This window comes from Sinohyriopsis cumingii, unplaced genomic scaffold (assembly GCF_028554795.1).
Source record: "Sinohyriopsis cumingii isolate HCF-2022 unplaced genomic scaffold, ASM2855479v2 utg002073l, whole genome shotgun sequence".
NCBI classification, from domain to species: Eukaryota; Metazoa; Mollusca; class Bivalvia; order Unionida; family Unionidae; genus Sinohyriopsis; species Sinohyriopsis cumingii.
Window position 1 is genome coordinate 301,258 of NW_028316122.1, and position 25,635 is coordinate 326,892.

The following is a 25,635-nucleotide window of genomic DNA, read 5'->3' on the forward strand; positions in this document are numbered from 1 at the left end:
ATGAGTCCCATCAGGAAAAGTTGCAGTCCCCTCTCAGAAAACTATGCCAATTATATGAACTATTGGTTGCCAGAGTTTAATTTCTACATTCTTTATAACACTGACATAGCTCTTGCTTGTTCATCAGAGTGAGTCTGAATTGTTTCGATCCAAGGAAGGTCTTATTCAAAGCGTTAAGCTAAGCATCACACACTTTCTTACACTTGGCTAATGTCCCTTTCAAACTATCAGTTCTAGCAACTTCAGCCCTCTCCTGAATCTCACAATCTTCGTCAGTTTGCCGTTGAACCCCAAAATACTCATTCAAGTCTATGTCTCAACATGTCATGATTCCAAGGTCACGTGCACTGCTTATTCCGTTACACTCGGAAATGAACACAAGAATGAAAGTTGAAGTTGTTTATTTGATGTACCGTTATAAATGACCACATGTACATCTCTGGGTATTTCTGCCTCTGAATTCAGGCACTGTAAATATCAGTAGATTTTCCCACCTAGCTGCCAGTCAAAGCCTTTGATCTCGCCGCTTAGCTACTGCAGCATGTTCTTTTGATGTACTCTTATTATGGTGACGACAGGGGGGGGGGGGGGCGAGGGCTTTCAACCACTAAATTCTGTCATTGTAAATATCATCACAGCTAACTGATCAACACATTTTCCCACTATGCAGGTGACTGAAGCAGGACTGGCAAGTATTTGAATTTTACCGCCCGCCTAAATAAAAAAAATTGGCGTCCAGATACGCGTGATTTTAAGCGTTTCCGAGACCTCTGTCAGTTTTCACTAACATGAACCCTGCTAAAGATTCACTTCCTTGAATCAGTGTTTTGCTGCCTATTATGCCAGATTTATCTCTTCCATAATGCTGTATTAGGGTTTTAAGTCCAACATTCCCATAGTCTGCTTGTTTAGACATGGGTATATTTAATACATATAACCGGCATATTGTCCATCCAACATGAACATCGGACTCGCACTCAACATCAATTTTGGGTTCAAAATCACACACTGGTATTTCCAGTGACATTTTTCCAATGTCCAACAGACCGATATACATGATATTCATTGTCATCACAGCTATCACCAGCCAGTATTTGCCAACTGAAAACGTCTGAAGACAAACCGTGTTGTGATTCAACCATTTTGGTTTCCTGTGTGGCCCTTATTGGAAACACGCATTTGTAAAACTTCCACGATGAAAGTAAGGCTAAAACTCCATAAAATGCTTGTTCCAGGGCCAATGAACAAATCAAATTTAGTTTAACAGCCATTCATGTCGAACCGAAGTATCCAGATATTTGGATGTCGCATCAAGCGCTGTGAGAAAGCTGCGGCAGAGCAAATTACGTCGCGAAATGCACTTTTAAAGTTAAGTTAAAAGTTTAATAAAAACTGCATACTGCGCAAAGCACATTTTTTTTTTATATCCGCGGCGTTGACGTAATTTGCCGGACGCGTATCACTGCTTTAAAAGTACGTGAATTCATACAAATTACGTGCACTCGCATGTACTGGCATCATTTTCTGACCCAATGTTTTATTCACGTTGGACCGCTGGGGGGGGGGGGTAGATGCGATTTTAAATATATATTCGGGATTTTTTCTTCTTCTTTCTGACAACCCCACCAGCAATTTCTCATTTTGTTACCACAACCCACAACAGATGTGATTTTCCTAACCAACCTTCCAGTCAGAATTAAAATAGTTCGAAACACAACCTCCAACAGAAGTGTTTTTGAAGTGCCGTCCCCGGGGGGGATATATGTTTTACTGGAACAGCCCTAATGGAAACTGTGTCAATAAAGTTTTAATAAACTGATAATATTTACCTCGGAGTTGTAAATTGTCCGTTTCAAGATGATGCTGTGTTGCTAAATGCTGCTGCCGCTTTTGTAATAATACGTGCCTCTGTGGCGGAACAGGCCTAAATAGGAAATAAGACATAGTAAATTAATCAGACAATACACATAGATAATGTCTAACTTACTAATTAATGTTGCATAATCCATTTTTTTGCAGGCTTTTGTATGCCAGAGGTTGAAAAATCTAAGGATCCATTGGCCCAGTTGTAAAATTACAATTTTCACTCACTCAGAAAAACCTCTGAATTCGACAGCTTAATACAAAAATACATGTATACAAGTTGATGACCTCAATGTTAGTGTGTCAAAAGTCATGTCTATCTTCTAACACCATTTGTTAGTAACCGAGAAACTGAGACCAGTCTACTGTCTTTCCTAGATAGCTTATACATATTGATGAGTTGGAATGAAGTGCTAGCAGGGTCTACACACCAAGAAAATTCTGGCACCTCTGAGTGTGTCAATGTATTTAAACATGCCCAAAATTTAAGCTCACTATACCCTGCGCATTGATTTAACTCCATTCCTCCCAACATCTTTTCTTTTAATTTAATGCATTAGTAATCAAGTAAACATACGACTTTTGTGTAAATTTTCCCTTCAAAGACAAAGGTACATAAGTTAGAAAAAGAATTCTCCATAATAAATTTTGCTGCCAGTTGTTTATCAGTATCAGAATCTACACAGCTGTATTATGGAATTCCTGCCAAAATTTTACACACGCTTGTTGAGAGAAAAAAAAATCTAAAGCAAACACTAAAAACAAAAAGAAAATAACTCATTGCACTCTTTTAATGACAGACATCAGGACCTTAATACTTTTGGAAGAAATGACAGATTTTCAGCTGCTTCCTGCTTTTGCCAGGTTTTGCTTTTAGCAAAGGCAATCATATTCCTCAGCTGAAGAATATGAATACAATCAGAACACAATCAACATCCTGTGGCTCCATCCATATTATTGCACACTCTAAACACTGGTTTGCTCAGTGGTTGGTGCTAAGGTATGGTGTTTTCACTGTCATAATTGGAATCATCACGAATGGCAGCATCACCATTGGTTTTATTTTCCTTCACAATGTTGACAATTTTGGCATCAGAAACAGAGCCTAAAACAACCTGTGAGCCAAAAAGGAGTGAATTGCTTTGAACACAGGGTCATGCCATAAATTAACATGGCGTAATGGCATGGTGAGCTAAAAAGGAAAGAATAGCTTTGAACAGAGGGTCATGCCATAAATTAAAATGGCGTAATGGCATGGTGAGCCAAAATGATAGAATCGCTTTGAACACAGGGTCATGCCATTAATTAACATGGCCAGGTGAGCTAAAAGTGAAAGAATTTCTTTAATGGCATGAGGGTCCAAATCTGGTCATCCATATGCACATACAAACATGCCTACCATATTTCAATTGTTTATGTAGACTGAATTTTGCACAATCATGCTAATAAGGTATTCACACAAACTATTCCAAGTCCAATAGTTTCTGAAATATATTAAAATGGAAATAATTGCTTTAGTATATTGAAAATCTAACTAGGTCATCTAAATCTGCACACAAAAATTCTTACTAAATTTCTCTTTTCTACATCAAGTAATTTTTTATCATCGTCCTAACAAGTCATTTTGAGGGAAAGTTTTATGCATATTTAATTTATAACTTTTATCATGTCATCATTGAGGATTGCGAAAATAGAGTTTTTGCCTGATTTTGGTCATAATTTTAAGAAGTAAACAATGTATTTACTAGAATTTGAGATAAAGACCCAACCTTGTTTATGAGTTAGTGGATGTTTCCAGAAATTCTACTGGATCACAGCTCGAGTGAAGTCTGCATATAAAGAAGTTCGGTAAACACTTATTCATTCCTGTTTTATGATCAGCCTGTGGAATCACTTATAGCTGTGTTCAGATTTAATCTGAGAGGAATTATTTTAATTATTCATAGAATTGCAAAGTGCTCATTGACTTTTTAACTAAAGCACTACTTTAGGATTATTGAGAATTAATTCATTCAAAGACATTCTGGATTGTTCTACATCAAGACATTCAAGATTACTGGGATTCATTCAGAACATTCCAAACTTTGACTTGTAACAGAACATTTAAAATTATCTGGGATTTAATTCACAATAATGTGTCTTTAGAATTTTCACTTTCTATTCTAGGCAAATAATTTATTTTTTTGATACAGTAGTCCCCCTCTTATAAGGCCACCCCTAATGCAGCAGGGAAGTGGCCTTATAATGCAGGTGGCCTTTCTAGAGGGGGATGACAAATGCGAATAGTAAATACATATGAAAAAAGTCACAAGTACATTTAATTTTAAATATTTAATATTTTAATTAAAAAATCACATGCATGATGTGAAATAAATGTAAAACAAACTTTGTCATCATTTTCAAAAGAATGCTATGAATAACCATTGATATAGTTTTAAAACTGTCTTCATAATTATGTTACATTTCACATCATCTGTCCCTTTGTTGGTAACAGTCTAAAAAACAAACCAGTCTTGTCACATTAAAAATATCCTTGCTGTCATATCCCCTGCATATATCATTTAGTCTTTTGTTCCAATCTTCGACAACTTCATTATTAACATCAGCTGATTCGCCGCTAATGACAGAACACTTGATATTGTGTCGCACTTGAAATCTGTGCAACCATCCGTTACTTGCAGTAAAGTCATCATATCCCAATTCAACTGACAAATGTTTTGCTTTTTCTTGTCTTTCAAATCAGGATACAAACGTCTCCTGGCTCAAACAATCTTCCTTTCTCCATCCACTTCACCTTTCCACTTCTGCAGAATTGTTTCATTATCTTTCACGATATTGTTTATCTTAGTCTTCCCGACGTTAGTTTTGTGCAAGGATTCTCGACGCCTCCCCCCACGTCAGTTGAATTACTTTCACATTCTCCTCTAAACTGAGAATTTTTATTTTCCTCGTTGACATGTTGATCTTTTTGCAGTAAGTTATTCATGTTGCCAACTACAATTCTGATGAAACAATTTTGTATGCATCTAAACAAATTGCCGTGTTTTTAAAGGAAGTGATCTTGTCACGTGATTTGTTAGTCGCAGTCTGGTACCCTATTGTTTTCATACATTTCTTGAAACTAAGTGAGAGAAGCCAAAATGGCTTCGATATGTACCATTAACATCGTGCAGATATGACCTCGCGGCCTCTAGGATTCGTAATTTTGACAATTATTGTCAGTAGTAATAGCCACAGATTACCAAAGTGAACAAGAACAAGCTCAACATCTTACTAAGGGAAGCCATAAAGGCTATTAAACCATTTTCCTGCTGACTTTGGTATTGTACATCGATACTGCCACTTCTCAGCTGTTACTACTGTTCGATAATTGTAATCTTAACAATTATCAGAGTGACTAAACCAGACATCTTATGATAATACAGCAGTAAGGCTAATTGGATTACATGTACGTACCCTTTTGTATGGATTAAAATTTGAGTCTTTCTCGGTTTTTATGGAATAAATTTGGCTCCTCGTGAGGCGTAAATGATATAATATTAACCTTGGTGGTAAATGTACTTTATTCAACACTTCTTTCAGTAAAGAAAACCTGACATCGGGAAACAGAAATCGGATTACTTAACACAAGTTATGAATAAAATACTGGTTCTGGATACATATTCATATAAAATGCGGCAGCTTGTGAGGGGTAAATTTTATAATTTTGCACTAATATGCTGGCCGCTGGTCACGTTAGCCGGGTGGCCTTTCGCGAGGGGTACTTTTGAACACAAACTCGTCGGTGCCAACGGATTCTGGCCGTAAGAAGCGGGTGGCCGCTGGTCAGGGGGGTGCCGTTCAAGAGGGGGACTACTGTATTACTAAACTTGCTGGTTTTGCTTCCTTCTGTTACACAGCTTAAGTCGACAGAGTTGCAACAAGGTGTATGGATGGACAGAACCAAATGAACATGCCCTTGCATGAAGCAGTGGGACATTCAAATCATATCGCTGATTAGGATATGACAATATCCCAAAGAAGTGATGTGAGCTCATAATATCAGGCATTTAATATCATCTTATAAAAATTTCTTATTAAGAAACATGAAACTAGGCCTACCCTGTTGAGCCTGCCCGGTGTATATCTGGAGTACTACTGGAACGCAGGTCCTCAGCTCTTAATTTCTGAAAGCTCTGCTTAGTAACATTGCTAATAGGTACATTTGGCACAGCGAACTTGGCTGATTTAGGAACTGTAAGACAAAGGGAAATTTCTCAAATATGGTTACTATTACCTTGCATAACATCATGCCAAAGTCAACAGTACTTAGCATAACAACCTACCAAAGTCAAGAGTACCTAGCATAACATCATGCCAAAGTCAATAGTACATAGCATAACATTATCCCAAAGTCAATACTACCTAGCATAACATCATGCCAAAGTCAATAGTACATAGCATAACATTATCCCAAAGTCAATACTACCTAGCATAACATCATGCCAAAGTCAATAGTACATAGCATAACATTATGCAAAGTCAATACTACCTAGCATAACATTATGCCAAAGTCAGTAGTACCTAGCATAACATCATGCCAAAGTCATTAGTAAATAGCATAACATTATGCCAAAGTCAATATTACCTAGCATAACATCATGCCAAAGTCAACAGTACCTAGCATAACTTCATGCCAAAGTCAATATTACCTAGCAAAACATCATGCCAAAGTCATACATCAAACTTAGGGAGGAAACAGAAAGTCTGTTCAAGTGGTACTAATTTACATTATATTACATGGAAGAACAGAAATAATGCTATTTGTGGTCCTTTTTACCAATGCAAAATTATTGCTAAAAAATATCTTAATAATATCGTCCAAAATTGTTTCAACTTTATAAATAACGGGAAAGTCTACATTAACATTTGAAACATTACTGGAAGACTCAAAGTGATTTCCTTTAGAAACCATTTACAACTATAGTTTCAATTATTCTCAACAGAGGAATAATACCAAAAGGGAGATAAGCACACAGTTCTAATAATTTACCTAAATTTGAGTTGCCTCCCTTGACATAAAATGTTCTAAAAATAATTTTATTAAGTCTATAAGTCTATAAAGTTTGTTAGTAACATAAGCTATATTTGGCAAAAGTGAATGGAAACTATGCCATAAGCCAAGGGGCAACTGAAATCAATACAAACCAATAAAACCAAATAATAATGTTCATAAACATAACATCTATGAAAACTGCATTAATAACAATTCAGTACACATTATACAATTCAACTTATTTAACAAATGTCATGTCTAACTAATCCAGTGCCTTCTCTGTGCTCAGTGCCATGATATAATTTAAGCCAATTCACACTCATATTTTGCATTGCTGAAACTATTCAGTATTTTCTCATAGTTAATATTGGTAAGGTCAGACAGTAGTCAAGCAGTATGTGCTAAGTTATATAAGTTCCATTGCCAACTTTGCAACAATGAACTGTTCTTGTTTTACAGAAAATATCTGATGTCCGTACATTGATGGCACAGTAACTAAAATTGAGATCACTGAAGAAGCCGTTTATGTGATGCCAATGTCTACCATTTTGTGGCCTCTACAAATAGTAAAGTGGATTGAAATTTACTAACCACATAACCACCTTGGTTTTTATTTTCACTCGAGAGAAAATGAAATTACAAAATTTGAAAGAAATGCCACTTGAAATGATTGAAACATATACGTCAATCTGCAACAATCTAGATTTAACTTTACACATAAGGCCTGAGATCTGATCACTGAAAGAAAAAGAATTTGCTTAAAAACAACAAGATACTTGCAGAAGTTTTGATAATTCATCTACAAAACAAGAGAGAGCCGATTTATTTTCACTGGCAAAGCAATATTACAGTTTCATTTTAGTGTTATCATAAAGACCTAAGAGTAAATGGGATATATTCACAAATTTACACTTAAATTATATAACAAAAATGTTACTGAATTTGTACTGAACAAATATTCCTGTGGGCTCCTTATTTTGGCAGGCTTGCTTGCAATATCATTGACCACTTGCAAAATAAACTGTCCACAAGAATTCATATAGTACAAGTTCAATAATCCGATGGGAGTATGTGATGACATTATAAAGTGAATAAGGTATGGGTTTACTGATCTACATGTGATTGAAAGAAAAACTACTTTATTCAAAAATGTATCCCCATTCTATATGGAAATCTTGACTCATGGCCACTCCTGAGAGAAGGAGTTGTACTGAGTGAAAAGAAGAATGAAACAATGTTCCATTCAAAATATGAAGTGAACTGAATAAAGGGTAAATCAACCACAAGTGCTGAAAAAGAATTAACCAAAGCTCTCTACTGACATGCACACAGTCACAATGGCATAATGGACAAATCCAAATACCAGATGGGAGACACTATAAACCATATATTTATCCCTGAAGGCACTGTTAAGGTAATGTCATATCATGTTTAGTTGTGTACTCACTTTACTCCAGTGTTTTTGTCAGACAAACCCAAACGTGTCAATGTCAGATCTGAAAGCAAGGCAGTTTATAATCATGCTGGTGAGGATCAACATATTTCGCTTGCTGGATGATCCGAAAAGTAACTGTGTTATCAAAGCAGAAATGGAAGTTGCTTTCTGTGACATTGTGACAGGTACACTTTGGTATCTTCATTTGTTTGCCTGTGAATAATAGTTATTTCTGGCCCAAAAAAAATCAAATTTTAAGATGAGATACAAGTTACAGCCATTAAAATCAGTCCTGTTTTACAGCCTCATTTAAGACGTCAATCAATAGTGAATTTAGTATTTTGTCACAGTGCACAAAACATACAAAGATCAATGATAATTTAAACTCAGTGAAGATCTAATTTTTTGGATGGATTCAAGTGAGCAGGAGACAGTAATTATATGTGTAACATAAATTTTGCAAGAAAACAACACATAAGGACTGTTCCATTTAAACATACATGGTACCCAAGGAAGGCAGTTTTTAAAAAATATATGCCAGGGTACCTTGATTGCACAGAGCTCATATTAAAATGAAAATTTTAAATGCATCTATGGGTGAGTACCCCACTTTAAAAGTATCTTCCCTGGGTCCCATGTATGTTTTACTGGAACAGCCATAAGCATATTACATTATCTTGATAAAATAATAATAATAATAACAACAACAACAACAATAATAATGATATTCAGTACACTATATTCAAAAACTCAATTTGAAAGGTGAACCTGTGAACTGAGATCACTTATGTACAAAGTCCAGTTTTGCCTTTTCCCACAGGTGACCTGTCAATCCATTAATGACAGGTTCAACTGCATGTGTATCCATTTACTCTGAAATGCAATAGTTCTTAAATAAATCAAGACTGAAACTGCTACTACTAGAGTTACATCCCTTACCACCAGCAGACTCTTCAGTAGAAGAAAACATTCCACCAGTAACACATGGAGCTCTTTTTATCTCAAACCAGTAAAACAATTCTGTAACCATAACGAGAATATTCATTTTCAGGTTTTCATGTGTATAGAGAAGGTCCTCATATGTCAAATGGAAGATCTTGGAGGGTATATGTTTATCACAGAAGGTCTTGACCAAACGAAGGTTATACAGAGAATCAGCAATTCCAACATTGGCCTTGAGACAGATATCTGAAAAAAACAAAATAATTGTAGAGGCAATAAACAAGAGAAACAAGTGGACCTGCAATTACTCATCTGGTATACAACGCTCTAACAAAGAAGAAAAAGGACTGTGCAGTCAATAAATATTGTTTTTAACTGGTTCACTTAATTTTCCCCAATTTGTAGGCCAACATTTATAAAAAAAATGCCTTAATGCCATGTAAAGATTCTTAAACTTCTGACCATTCCTAATTTTACCTCAATTATAATGACTTAGCAAGCAGAGCACAATGACCTAGTTTCAAATTACTGCACATATATTTGCACAATAACTGCATCTGGAAATATGTCCATACTAATGTATTGCATAGTGCATATTTCAATCGCTTACATAAATTTGATTTTCTAATCTCGCTCAAAATATTTGACCCATATCTATTTCAAGTAAAGTCACTAGAAGACAGTTTTAGCCTTGAAGGTCATATATGACAATATAGGATTAATCCAATATTTATGTAAGATAATAACATTCATCGTCTACTCTTCTCATTCTACTGCAGTAAAAGCATGTTTTTTCTATCATGTATTAAAAAAGAAAATCCATGTCCACACAGTAGATCTAACCAGTGTATTGCACGGGTCATGCTACTAGGCAAAGTGGGTGGCCAAATTACCCCCAAACTTTACCTTCATCTGACAGAAAAGTGAAAACTAGTTCACCTTGTGATTTTTTAGATGTACATGGGATGAATGTAGTTTCTGACTTTTAAAATGCTTCCTTGAACTATGAGTGCAGATTCTATTTTCAGCTAATGAGCTATAAATAGGTTGTTTATTTGTGTTCGTGTTCTATTCAGTTACAGTTTGGGGAAATTTTCCAGTTGGATAATTAAATCAGATGGGTTGTTGTTGTTATTGTTGTTATAGGGTTTAACGCCATTTTTCAGCACAAGATACGCTATACATGGCGGCCAGTATTAATGGTGGAGGAAGAACCAGGAAAACCCCGGAAAGAACCACCGACCCACGAGAAGCTACCGGCAAGCTTTCTCACATATCCACATTTGCCAAGCCTTGGACTTGAATCCACGCAGACAGAGGTGAGATGGCAGTGATTCGTGACGGACAGCGCTTTAGACCACTCGGCCACTCGGGGCCTCCAGATGGGTTGTGTTGTGACAAAAGTCAGGTGGGTAGTGTTGTGAGATGCGTCATGTGTGAGGTATTATGACATAGGATCATAACAGAGTCATGGAGATGTAAGGCAAAAGAAGAAAAAAATTAATTCATTTCAAATTCCTATTTTTATTACTGCTATTTTATTTTCAGTCTCCAGAATTTTTTAATGTTGAATTTAGGTTTAGTTTAAGAGGAATAATTTGTTTAAATCATTTATTGGAATTAAAAGGTCCCCATATGACTATATACGCAAAGTACTATTTTGGGATTACAGTGAATTCATTCAGCGAAGTTCTAGTTTGAATAATAAAACTGATTAAGTACTTTGGTGTCCAAAACTGATGAATTGAAACATCAATGTCAAACCCTTCTACCAACAGGATTCTTTAAAATGACGGAATCAAATTAGCGGCACTGAAACCAAGCAAATCCAAACAAAAACACATTCATGAGAATATACATGCTGTGTATCCAGAATGAAGCCAGCGTATTACAAGGCATTATGCAGATTCCCATCACTTATTAAACTCTCAAACATTGTCAAAATTATTTCTAATAATAAATTAACCCAAATGCTTATACTTTTAAAGTATTATAAAAGCATAATCAGTATATAGTACACTGATTGTGAAAGCTGTATCATACATTGGGAGAATGTCAACGTGGACCATACTCAACTCTTCACTTAGCTTTCTCTATCAATGTATTAATGTTATTTTCTGCATACAGACTGCTCCAGTGGCCTAGTGGTTACAGCATCTACCTCGGATGCAGGAGGGTTCAATCTGGCCAAAATCATACAAAAAACTTATAAAATGGTACAAACAGCTAGGCTCTCAGTACTAAGAGGCTAGTGTTAGGACTGGTCAGCCTGGTGTCAGGATAACGTGACTGGGTGGGATATGATGCCAGATGTCTGCGGCATGATGCTAGATGTCTGCGGCATGATGCCCCAGTGCTAGACATCACTATGAACTGCCACACTGCAGACATCGTAGTGATATGTCTGAATTTTTTTAAAACCACATTAAAATCCAAATCACACACAGAATCATGTTCACTGATTTTGAATTATAGAACACTGAAAAAAATCTCAACCCACAGGCAGTGCCCCTTACAATAAGTTAGGACATGGATGTTGCAGACCTGTTGATCCTGACAGATGTCTCTCAGTCGCTGATCAGTCAGTCTATAATTTTAAACAACTGTCTGTATTTTGTCAGCTGGCCCTTCTTTCTTACATCAACAACTTGAACTTCACAAAGTATGCATGTGACTCTTCGCTGATCCTCTAATCTGCTAACACAACCCCTAAATCTCCATCATGTTCTATATCAACAAGAATTTGCATAAACAGACTGATGCATGGTTACCATTCTTGTCATATATTTACATTTCTACAAAAGATCATCTCATCTGTTGTTCTTAGTGATTATAAATCACACTGCTTTTATTTTACTTGTCAACAGTTCATCACTGCAACAGACTCAAAGACTTGACCTTGCTCATTATCCTACAGATGCTTTAACTTAGTGCCAATGAACATTCTCAAGCATACCAATAACAGAGTTTACCAGCCAAACAAATAAACATAACTCTGGCATTCTGCATCTTTGAGGAAAAAAGCTTTGCCCATAAAATAGATACCTTTAACCATATCTTTAATTTGTGTGAATTTTTTTAAAAATACAGTCACATCATAGTACTAGACAGCTATGCTGTTGCTAAAACACTTGCTATGCACCCTTAGGGACCTAGGTTCGATCTATTAATCCTGCATGTGCAAGTAAATGCATTCCAAAGATGATAATTTTCTCTTAGATTCCTATAACTCAGAAACTACATCTCAGCCATTTAACACATTAACCCCTGGTGACGAGTTTAAGTGGCAGGAGGTAGTAGTACCTCAAAAACTACATCTCAGCCATTTAACACATTAACCCCTGGTGACGAGTTTAAGTGGCAGGAGGTAGTAGTACCTCAAAAACTACATCTCAGCCATTTAACACATTAACCCCTGGTGACGAGTTTAAGGGGCAGGAGGTAGTAGTACCTAAAAAACCACATCTCAGCCATTTAATACATTAACCCCTGGTGACGAGTTTATGTAGCAGTAGGTAGTAGTACCTCAAAAACTACATCTCAGCCATTTAACACATTAACCCCTGGTGACGAGTTTAAGTGGCAGGAGGTAGTAGTACCTCAAAAACTACATCTCAGCCATTTAACACATTAACCCCTGGCGACAAGTTTAAGTAGCAGGTGGTAGTAGTACCTCAAAAACTACATCTCAACCATTTAACACATTAACCCCTGGTGACGAGTTTAAGTGGCAGGAGGTAGTAGTACCTAAAAAACCACATCTCAGCTATTTAAGGACCAGCATTTAAACTTAGAATTTCCAGAACGAACAACATGAATTTGATTTCAGGATAAGAATATAATGTGTTTGTCAGAGGACTGCATTTCAACTCTATGCACGTCTCTTGTGCTGTTTCATACAATCAATAATCTGTTCAATGATACAGCTGGGGTTCTGTGGTGAGAAATGTTTACGAAGAAAACCCATGGCAATAGCAGCTGCACAACAAATAAATGACTCACCTTCTAATCGTCTAAGATGTGGGCAGTAGAAACTGACTAGAACAGCGAGGGAGCATCCATCTCCTACATCGCTTAAAAAGTTCTCCATCACAGGCACACTGATTGAATCCTGAGGAGTTGACTTGCTCACAATTTTAACCTTCAAAACAAAAACAAATGCACATTATACAAAGAGCAAGTACTCATAACAAAAAATGTTCTAAGTCATTCACATTTTTTATGTTTAAAACCAATCATGTTTGTCAAACTCAATGGATCACAAGTACATAACCCAACAAACCTGGACAAGTACAAATCATTTTGAGGCAAGTGAAACTGATGCAACTAGCCCAAGTTTTACATTACAAAAACAAAATCAAAATTTTGAGATATTTGTTGTCTGGACTAGCATTGGAATTGTCACACACTGTGACTGAGATATTAATAATAGACATCACACAACACACATACACTGAGCAATAATAGACATCACATAACACAAATACACACTGAGAGCAATAACAGACATCGCATAACACGTACAAACTGAGAGCAATAACAGACATCACATAACACACAGACACCGAAAGGTGGAAGATATGTTATGGAAAATATCAACCAAAAGCAATAAAAGATGCCTCCATTATTTCACAAAACCAGTAGATTTTTATAATACTGCTGGCATATATGTTTATTTTTCAAAATAGTTAAAGCACTATATGCCTACATGTTTTTTTATAAAAAAATCTGCTTCTTACTGATGTTTAAATATGTACAAAGTCCAACCTATCTTACACTTACTGATATTTAAATAAGTACAAAGTCCAACCTATCTTACCCTTACCGATATTTAAATGTGTACAAAGTCCAACCTATCTTACCCTTACTGATATTTAAATACGTACAAAGTCCAACCAATCTTACACTTACTGATATTTAAATAAGTACAAAGTCCAACCTATCTTACCCTTACCGATATTTAAATGTGTACAAAGTCCAACCTATCTTACCCTTACTGATATTTAAATATGTACAAAGTCCAACCTATCTTACCCTTACTGATATTTAAATACGTACAAAGTCCAACCAATCTTACACTTACTGATATTTAAATGTGTACAAAGTCCAACCAATCTTACACTTACTGATGTTTAAATATGTACAAAGTCCAACCAATCTTACACTTACTGATATTTAAATACGTACAAAGTCCAACCAATCTTACACTTACTGATATTTAAATACGTACAAAGTCCAATATTTAAATGTGTACAAAGTCCAACCTATCTTACAATTACTGATATTTAAATAAGTACAAAGTCCAACCTATCTTACCCTGACCGATATTTAAATGTGTACAAAGTCCAACCTATCTTACCCTTACTGATATTTAAATATGTACAAAGTCCAACCTATCTTACCCTTACTGATATTTAAATACGTACAAAGTCCAACCAATCTTACACTTACTGATATTTAAATGTGTACAAAGTCCAACCAATCTTACACTTACTGATGTTTAAATATGTACAAAGTCCAACCAATCTTACACTTACTGATATTTAAATAAGTACAAAGTCCAACCTATCTTACCCTTACCGATATTTAAATACGTACAAAGTCCAACCAATCTTACCCTTACTGATATTTAAATGTGTACAAAGTCCAACCTATCTTACACTTACTGATATTTAAATGTGTACAAGCCCAACCTATCTTACCCTTACTGATATTTAAATGTGTACAAAGTCCAACCTATCTTAACACTTACTGATATTTAAATGTGTACAAAGTCCAACCAATCTTACACTTACTGATGTTTAAATATGTACAAAGTCCAACCAATCTTACACTTACTGATGTTTAAATATGTACAAAGTCCAATATTTAAATGTGTACAAAGTCCAACCTATCTTACACTTACTGATATTTAAATGTGTACAAAGTCCAACCTATCTTACACTTACTGATATTTAAATATGTACAAAGTCCAACCAATCTTACACTTACTGATGTTTAAATATGTACAAAGTCCAACCTATCTTACACTTACTGATATTTAAATGTGTACAAAGTCCAACCTATCTTACCCTTACTGATGTTTAAATATGTACAAAGTCCAACCAATCTTACACTTACTGATATTTAAATGTGTACAAAGTCCAACCAATCTTACACTTACTGATGTTTAAATATGTACAAAGTCCAACCTATCTTACACTTACTGATATTTAAATATGTACAAAGTCCAACCTATCTTACCCTTACCGATATTTAAATATGTACAAAGTCCAACCTATCTTACCCTTACTGATGTTTAAATATGTACAAAGTCCAACCAATCTTACACTTACTGATATTTAAATGTGTACAAAGTCCAACCAATCTTACACTTACTGATGTTTAAATATGTACAAAGTCCAACCTATCTTACACTTACTGATATTTAAATATGTACAAAGTCCAACCTATCTTACACTTACTGATGTTTAAATGTGTACAAAGTCCAACCTATCTTACACTTACTGATATTTAAATATGTACAAAGTCCAACCTATCTTACCCTTACCGATATTTAAATGTGTACAAAGTCCAACCTATCTTACACTTACTGATATTTAAATATGTACAAAGTCCAACCTATCTTACCCTTACTGATGTTTAAATATGTACAAAGTCCAACCAATCTTACACTTACTGATATTTAAATGTGTACAAAGTCCAACCAATCTTACACTTACTGATATTTAAATATGTACAAAGTCCAACCTATCTTACACTTACTGATGTTTAAATATGTACGAAGTCCAACCTATCTTACACTTACTGATATTTAAATGTGTACAAAGTCCAATATTTAAATGTGTACAAAGTCCAACCTATCTTACAATTACTGATATTTAAATGTGTACGAAGTCCAACCTATCTTACACTTACTGATATTTAAATGTGTACAAGCCCAACCTATCTTACCCTTACTGATGTTTAAATATGTACAAAGTCCAACCTATCTTACCCTTACTGATGTTTAAATATGTACAAAGTCCAACCAATCTTACACTTACTGATATTTAAATGTGTACAAAGTCCAACCTATCTTACACTTACTGATGTTTAAATATGTACAAAGTCCAACCTATCTTACACTTACTGATATTTAAATATGTACAAAGTCCAACCTATCTTACCCTTACTGATGTTTAAATATGTACAAAGTCCAACCAATCTTACACTTACTGATATTTAAATGTGTACAAAGTCCAACCAATCTTACACTTACTGATGTTTAAATATGTACAAAGTCCAACCTATCTTACACTTACTGATATTTAAATATGTACAAAGTCCAACCAATCTTACACTTACTGATATTTAAATGTGTACAAAGTCCAATATTTAAATGTGTACAAAGTCCAAGCTATCTTACACTTACTGATATTTAAATGTGTACAAAGTCCAATATTTAAATGTGTACAAAGTCCAACCTATCTTACAATTACTGATATTTAAATGTGTACAAAATCCAACCTATCTTACACTTACTGATATTTAAATGTGTACAAAGTCCAACCTATCTTACACTTTAAAATGATGAGAAGGAAAAAAATCATCAATTTAACATTTTTGATGGGTAAAGCATTAAAAAAGAAATTTCTTTACTACTATTGCCCTATATATCATTTTGCATGATTGCATCTAAATTTGGGTCTTATGCTCCCTTACTTCTAGAACAAGGGAGACCAAATGAGGTAAGAGGCCTCAGTGTTTATGGTGAAAAGTTTTTTTGTGAAAATGTATTGAGAAAAATAAGTCATTGGGCTTACACCTATATTTTTTTATGAAAACATTAACTGTACATATAGTATTATCATGTGTATCGTCCAAATTATGATCTTTCTCTCTCTCTTAGCATGCAGTGATAACTCATTAACCTGCTTATAACATGGAGACAGGTATAAATCCCATTTTATTCTTCCAGAAAATACACTACTACTTGATTAAGATTTAAACTAATTTTGATCCAAACTGGTAAATGAAAGTTTGACATATCATTTGTTACTGAAGTTGACAAATTTCAAGTAGAATGCATTTATATTGTATATGGTTTTCTCTAAAATGTTTTCTCCACAAATATCATGTCAAACAAAATATCATTCATTGAAAATATTGGGAAGTATCAATGGGCAGCAATGCTATACGATACAACTACGAACTAATGAGGTATTGTCTAATAAAATTCATGCTTTATTTTAATTTTTTAAATTTAGTTCAATATATCAAGATATCGCGTGAAACTGCCTTCCTTTCTTCAGTCGCTGTGACCTTTACTTCTATCTTTTGGGACCAAAATTGGTTTCTTCCTTTCCCATATACAAACTACTCACAAAGTTTGATAATGGTAGATGGTAGAGAACTCTAGCTCTTGTGCAGAAATAAATATAAAATGAAGGACGAATGTAAATATGATTTGCACAATATTAATTCTGGATCAACTAGATATATCAAAATGGGTCTTCTTGTGAAAACCCCATGTGGATGTGACTTCCCATTTAGAAGGGATTGCAATAAAAAGATTTTCAAGATGGCTGCTGTGGTGGCCATCTGAACTTAAGTTCATCACCATTTTCCTTTAGTACCAACTATGACATCATCTTCTGATGATAACCTGATGCTGATATGACTTTCAATCTGGAAGTAACAAAATGATTTTCAAGATGGACACCATGTTGGCTATTCTGGATGTTCAAGCATTAGCATTTTTATTTAGGACCAACTAGAAATCATAAGAGGTCTTCCAGTGAAATCCCATGCCAACACGACCAAGAGTAGAGGTAAGATTTTCAAGATGGCTGCAATGGTAGCTATATTGGGCATCAGATCAGTACCATGTTCATTCGGGGTCCAAGCAGACAACGGTTTGGGATAAAATGCCATTTTTCAGCATGTGATAGGCTACACATGGTAGCCAATATATCTGATGGAGGGAGAACCCAGGAAGACCCTGTGAAGACCAACCAACCAAAGAGAAGCTGCTGGCAAGCTTTCCCACATACTCACATTGGTTAAGACTTGAACTTGTACAGACAGAGGTGAGATGTGTGAGTGATCTGTAACTGAAAGTACCTTAGATCTCTAGACCATCTGGGGGTGGTCCTTTTACTTAAAACGTGATGTTCATATGTAAATTTAAGAGAGACAGCGATGACAAGATTTTCAACACTGGTGGCATTAATGGATATGTGAGCAAAATAATTTTCATTTAGGTCCAACTAGACATCATAAAGTCTTATGGTGAAAACCCTATGCTGCAATGACTTTCAGTTCTGATAACAAGATTTTCAAGATGGCTGCCATGGTGGTCATATTAGATATCAGACTGGCAGCATTTTATTTAGGACAAAACAGACATCATAAGTCTTTTTGTAAATACCCCATGCTGATATGACATTCCATTCAGGAGAAGTGGTGATCATGAGATGATCAAAACTGCAGCCATATTGGACATCTGAGTGGCACCGTCAACATTTAGGACCAACAAGACCTTGGGATGAATATATGTAAAGTTTCAATGTGATTTTCTAAGTAGTTTAGCAGCGATATCAAACTCAAGCTAACAGATAGATGGATGATGGTTGACAGATGACTGACAATAGGCCATCTCATAAGCTCTTTCTAGTGTAAGACCAGTAGATCTAAATACTAGAAATGTGTTCATGGAACACTGATGCCTCCATCAAAGTGCATCGCTTTGGTGGCCTAGTGGTTAAAAGTGTCAACCTCGGAAGCGAGAGGTCATGCGTTCGAACCCCGGCGAGTCATACCAAAGACTTACAAAAAATGGAACTAACAGCTGCCTCGCTTGGCACTCAGCATTAAGAGGTCAGTGTTAAGACTGGTCGGCCTGGTGTCAAGATAATGTGACTGGGTGGGATATTATGCTAGTCTGTGGCATGATGCCCCAGTACTAGACATCACTATAAACTGCCAAACTGCAGACATCGTAGCGATATGACTAAAAAATTGTTAGAGCTATGTTAAACATCCTAATCACACACACACACACACACACACTCAGAGTGCCTAAAAACTGACCCAAACACAAAACTTAACTAGGGTGTGATGGACAGACAGACATATGGACAAGGTTGACAGTACATAACCTTTGTTGTTGTGAGGCATACATGATTTCCAAACACACAAACACAATAATTAAAAAACAAAGAAGCTTTACTAAAAGACCATACCTTCTGAGTAGTCTCCCCTTCCAGTATTTGTTCCTCCTTTTTGTCAAGCATGTGCTGTAGATAGGCACAGACTTTGTTGATCCAGAGAAGTACTGTGTCTTCCAAATCATCGGGTAGGTCAGTGGAGGCATTAAACACTGTGAATCTCCTGAAGATAGCAAAATGCCACATTAAGGATCTCACTTTAGTGTTGACTGGATATGAAAATTACAAATAGATTGTATGCTGTACCTCACCGCATGCTGCACTTTTGACAAACAGTACAAATATCATAGCAATGAAAAAAACATGTTACAATCCATGTATTATCTAACTGCAAACAGTACCCTTTCTCAAAGATGCTGCTGTATAATATTTGCTCTGTGTCCTGTATTTAAGAAATAATGACTTGAAAAGAGCTATCTGTTTCAAAAGACAAAAAAGGTTTTTAACGCTGCATTCATTTTACATATCCCCCCTCATGATATCTCTGTTCAAGTTATTATTCTGACTCTAACATCCCTCTTTATCCACAAAACTGAAACATCTTCTCCCAGCTTTGGTTAAGGCAGAGAATGACATGTAATTCCCTAATACATGGCCTTGCAGAGATTACATTATACTTTATACAGAAGTCACAAGGCCAGTTTATAACTAATACAATGTAAATTTTATAAACACAATGATGTCACAACTCATGTATGGGTTTCAGTTAGAACAATTATACATGAGATCTGAATATCAGTTTTTAATGGCTTAGCAATAACTCCCAAAGTCTAATTTCAGCATGTTATGTCAGGCAAAAGGTCTATCACATTAGACATGACCAGCGTATATAACAAATTCCTGAGGCCTCCAATCTATTAAAATGAAATGAAATTAAAATTACCAAGTTCCCATTTAATTCTGATGCAGAACATATCAGTTCCCATGGAACTGCTGAGACAGTCCCAAAATGTAACTGAATAGGTAACTGAATTTCTACAATCTTTTTAATCCGTCTTCAGCACTTGATGCATGTTTATGGTAGAACTGAGTTTGAAAATAAACAGTGAACAATTTCAGATTTGCTTTTTAGTCTACATCCTCAAAACACTACTTAATACTCTAAAAATTACTAAACATTGCTCATATGTAATTTAGTTAGATTCAGATGACGAGGGCATACGGTTGGGGGTGTAGGGTGTGCATGTGTTTCAATGAATGCCAAGGTGGCAAGGGAGAGTTTCATAAATTGGCTCCAGTCACATTTTTTAACTGATGGTTATGATGCGACTTTTTTCTGATATTATTGTTTAATAGTTCAAGATATGGATCAGCTATTTTGGGCTCAAGTAGTTCTTGAAATAGATATGAGGCATTTTCACCTCCCATAGTTACTACATAGTATGTAGACAGTGAAATACCTATAGCTGGCTTTGAAGCAAAGCAGTCAGCTGAGGTCATTGTAAGCAGAATATCTCAAACACTGCCTGGATGCAACTATTCTAACTGTTTAACCGAGTTTTGTTCAAAATTACCACCTAGGGAAAGGGCTTACATCTGAACTGTGAGCATCCCTTTGTGTCAAAAATGACCTCTGGACAGGGAAAATGAAGGTAGAAATGTGTGGTCAGGGTGCATAAACTACTTTCGCTATGATCTTCATTTGACCTGTCAAGTCAAGGGAATGATAATGTCATGTTTTGTTTTATTAGAGCTATTCAAAAATATGTACTCTTTTGACCTCAATTTGCATATTTTATATTTTATGAATCGTTATATTAGTCAGATGGATGTGGCCTTAAAGTTGTTCATAAAATTGTCTCTTACACCCGAAAATGGACTAGAAAATGGATAGATTTGATCCCTTATTCATACAGACAAATATTTAAATCCTGTCTTAATATATTCAATGAATATTTTGAATACGATAATTTGGAACTCTACTCAAGAACTTGAAGCATGGTTGCCCAGAAAACATAGTTAACTATTTCAGCTTTTCCCGATCTCTGAGGCTGCAGGCAAAAGAAAGCCTTCATCCAGTCTGAGCATATCATTTGATTGTTACAATGTATTTCAAGTTATCAATGTTTGAGTTACCCATGTTTGTTGTTGTTGTTGTAGGGTTTAATGCCATTTTTTAGCACAAGATACGCTATACGTGGTGGCAAGTATAAATGGTGGAGGAAGAACCTGGGAAAACCCCTGAAAGAACCACCAACCCACAAGAAGCTACTGTCAAACTTTCTCACATAACCACATTAGCCGAATTTAAGACTCGAACCCGAGCAGACAGAGGTGAGATGGCAGTGATCCATAATGGTGAGTGGTATAGACCACTTGTCCACTCAGGGCCCCTACCTAAGTTTGTATCTTACTACATAATTATTCTCCAACTCCAATCATCTGACAGTCTATACCCATTTACCATTTCTTACTAAAAGTTGCAAATTACATGATGCTGAACCCAAAATTTCTAGGCACAAACTACCATTTATTATGATAAAACAAGTAATATATCAAGGTTTCATTTTCCAGTTTTTATTTTTTTTAAATTCTTGCTTTGCAATTCAGAACCCATTATTATCTTGGTATTTTCTATAAGAAATAATGGAATGCACATATGTCCTCATGTTTTATGTTGGTACACAGGTTATCTGGACACAATAAAACAAGGGAATTGATAAAAGTGCTGAATGGTTAAAACTGTCTACATAAAGATTTTTCTACCTTTAGTAAATGTGGTTATATCTGATGGAGGATCAGTAGAATTTGTAACAAGAGTCCCTTGAAGGGACTGACACTCTACTGGCCAAAAAGAATATCTTAGAACTGAAGACCAGTTCTATCTTTTAACTGTCAAGCGCTGAAGCCATCTCTAATGTTCTTCACTGCATACATGATGAGTAGCAAAAACAAGATTTTCAAGATTTCTGCCATGGTGATCATATTGCACGTCAGCTCCAGTTTCAATTAAGACCAACTAAACTTCATATGAAGTCTCTCAGTGAAAACCCCATACTAATATGTCCATTCATTCAGAAGGATTAACAAGGATTAACAATAACAAGATTTTCAAGATGGCTGCCATGATGGCCATATCAGATGTCAAATCAGTACCATTTTAAATTAGAGTCCACTAGATATCTTAAGAAGTCATTTAGTAAAAACCCAATTTTGATAAGACCATCCATTCAGGAACAGTAGTGGAAACAAGATTTTCAAGATGGCTATTGCTGTGGCTATAGTGTACACTATTTTCATTCAGGTCCAACATTGTGAGAAGTCTTTTAGTAAAAACCCCACACTGATATGACCATCAATTCAGGAGTTGAAGCAATAACAAGATTCTTAAGATGGTTGCTGTCATGGCCATATTGGATACCAAATCAGCACAATTTTCATTCAGGTCCAACTAGACATCATAAAAAGTCTTTTACTGAAACCCTAATATTGATATGACCAATCATTCAGTAGTAGCAATAACAAACTTGTGCTAACAGATGGGTGAATGAATGACAACAGACAAAAAACAACAAACCATCCCATAAACTCTTCTGGTCTATGACCAGTATAGATAAAAACTCCAAAGCCATTTAGACAACGATGCTTTCTATTAAATTTGGTCAAATTCTGTATGGCAGGTTTCAAGAAATAATTGAATGATTATTCAAACTCTTTTTTTTAAGTGACCATATCTGATACTGAACCAGCATCGTTTTCAATTAACTAAAATGCCCTTCAAGTGTGAATGCTCAAAGCCAAATTTGTTTGAAGTCATCCAGAACTTTCTGAAATGAAATTTAAAACAGCAAATGTTGGCTCATGTCAGACAAAGATGCACATCTGAAACTTTCCCATCCACAATGCCAATGAAGTCTATAGTAATTTCTGATTGAGACTTACTTCCCTATTAGTTCTATATACAGTGAATAACCAACCTTACAGCCTTGACGACTCTCTCTACAGTGACAACCTCTTTGGCATAGGCCTGCATGAGGGCATCTATCAAGGCAAGGTGGGCATGCTGAAAGAAATAATGCAAAACAGTCATTATCGGGAATTCAATGAGCCATTAATACTTTCTGTCACAGCCAGGCAAATCTGAAGAAAAAGCAAGAATTATTTTATCTTGCCTGTTAGGAAATGCACAGAAAATTAATGGAACTCGTTCTTCTCGATTTTTAAATGAGGTATTAAAATTTGGAATATGATTGGAGGTGGTCTACAAATGATTTTGGTAATCAGATCCAACCCTGGAGTGCAATGCTGTGGGGTGTGGGGGCTGGAGACTCCTATGCATGTATGTGTAATCAATAACAATGTTGTCTCCAGGGTTCAAGAAAAGGAACCTTTGGGGCCAATTGTGTTAAATTCATGTTGCCCTTTGTACATTTTGCCTATTTCTTTTTATTTACTTGATTTTTAGTTTCTTGGTTTTAATGGAACTTCCAACATTTTACTGGCGATATCATATCAAAGAAATGGGAGCTAAATGCAGTTCCCATGGAAACACCAAGGCAGGTGAATGATGATGGCCTGGAAAGGTACTTGAACTTGCTCATTACAAGACCATGGTTAGGAACATTTACATTAAGTTCCTCTCAATTACAGCACAAAATTCTTATAAGTAGTTCCTCTTTACACTAGAGCATTCTTCAACTATTTTTAAATTATATTATTCAATTTATAAATTTCTACAGATATATTACTAAAATAACAGCATTTACACCTAACTCCATCATACGTGTTTTCTTTTATATTTTTAGAAATCCCATATTTCATTTCTTGTCACTCTGAATTTTTATTTTGGCTGTGTAAGTTTTCCATTTTCTAGTGTTTTCTATATTTATGCCTATCACTCCAAGCATCATATCCCATGGAAAAGGCTCATAGTCATTGTCATTATTTTCAATTCAATTACTTTATATGGTCTCTAAAATCATTGTATTTGTATGAAGCCATCAGCAATTATCATGTACACTGATTTACAACATTTACCATAAAAAAGTTAGATGTCCTACAAATTATTATGATTTGCTCAATTACAGTTTATCAATGCACCAGGCAGTCTTGATCAATAAGAAGCCTGCTGTACAAAAGCTAAGTGTCTAAAAGACTTAGTGGATATGCCTAATTGTGAGGACACAAAGCACTAGTTTCCAAGTGATAAAATGGCTATTTTGTTCAACAACTTTTCTAGTAAACTGTTTATGTTCACCCCTTTAAAATTTAACTACTTACAACTTTAAATGGTGCTGTATGCATCAAAACTGTTTCTGTTATATCTTCATCATTGGTTCCCATCACATAAATCCCTTTCCTGGACAGGACTTGAATAATACTCCAATGGCCTGAAAATCAGATATAAAAAAACATGACTGCTTGATGTTACATTTACATATAAACAGCTACAGCAACTCACCATGATATGTAAGGGTTATGTTCCTGGGACATCTACTTAACTCTGTTGTTACGTAAATTGGATTTTACTATAATTCTTACTCTCTGATGTCAAGGTGAAGGAAAACTTCATCAAAACACAATAATGATCCTTAAAAATATGACAAAACCTAACAGAAATGATTTACACATGTACATGAGAGGAGAAGCAGAACTTCATACCATGGGTGTGCTCGATTACATGATCACAAAAACAGGAAACCTAGATCAGGCAGTTCATTTGCGTATTTGCATGTTTACACGTCACAGTTTACATATCTCAGGGAGTTGCTGTACATTTAAATCAATGGATTTTACTTTGAAACTCTAATTTATAATTCAGTCCTTAAGTAAATGAAATACATGGTGCATCGATGTAACAAATCTTGCTATTAGAAACTTGTAGATATAACAAGTTACCATCTTGGATCAAAAATGAATGTGTGCATGGAATCAAAGCTAAATACCGTATGTACAAGCACACTATAAACAACATAAAGTCAGATCTGAAATCATATAATGTACCTCTAAATCAGAGCCTAAGTTGCTCATCTTGCAGTGCATGGTTGACTCGGTACATTTTTGTCCAATAGGTATCAGTGACCTCGACCATTGGTCAAGGTCAAGGAATGCAGCCCTGTACTAAACTTACTATGCAGAAATCATTATTTTGTTCTTACCATATTTACGGTATGTTTTCGAACATGGTTTGTTTTCAGAGACCATTTTTT

The 25,635-nt window shown here is 35.4% G+C and overlaps 1 protein-coding gene across 3 annotated transcripts in view; it reads right to left on the reverse strand.

Moving 5' to 3' along the window:
- Positions 1-25,635, reverse strand: part of LOC149771191 (calmodulin-regulated spectrin-associated protein 1-like) — a 124,145-nt gene that overhangs the window by 50,108 nt on the left and 48,402 nt on the right. For all 3 annotated transcript variants that reach the window (XM_089948758.1, XM_089948757.1, XM_089948756.1), the window contains exons 4-10: positions 24,707-24,816; positions 23,404-23,489; positions 19,502-19,649; positions 13,278-13,416; positions 9,273-9,521; positions 5,965-6,097; positions 1,830-1,924 (exon numbers count right to left, since the gene is read on the reverse strand). In XM_089948758.1, coding sequence (XP_089804884.1) covers positions 1,830-1,924; positions 5,965-6,097; positions 9,273-9,521; positions 13,278-13,416; positions 19,502-19,649; positions 23,404-23,489; positions 24,707-24,816 — 960 coding nt within the window. The remainder of the gene's footprint in view (positions 1-1,829; positions 1,925-5,964; positions 6,098-9,272; positions 9,522-13,277; positions 13,417-19,501; positions 19,650-23,403; positions 23,490-24,706; positions 24,817-25,635) is intronic.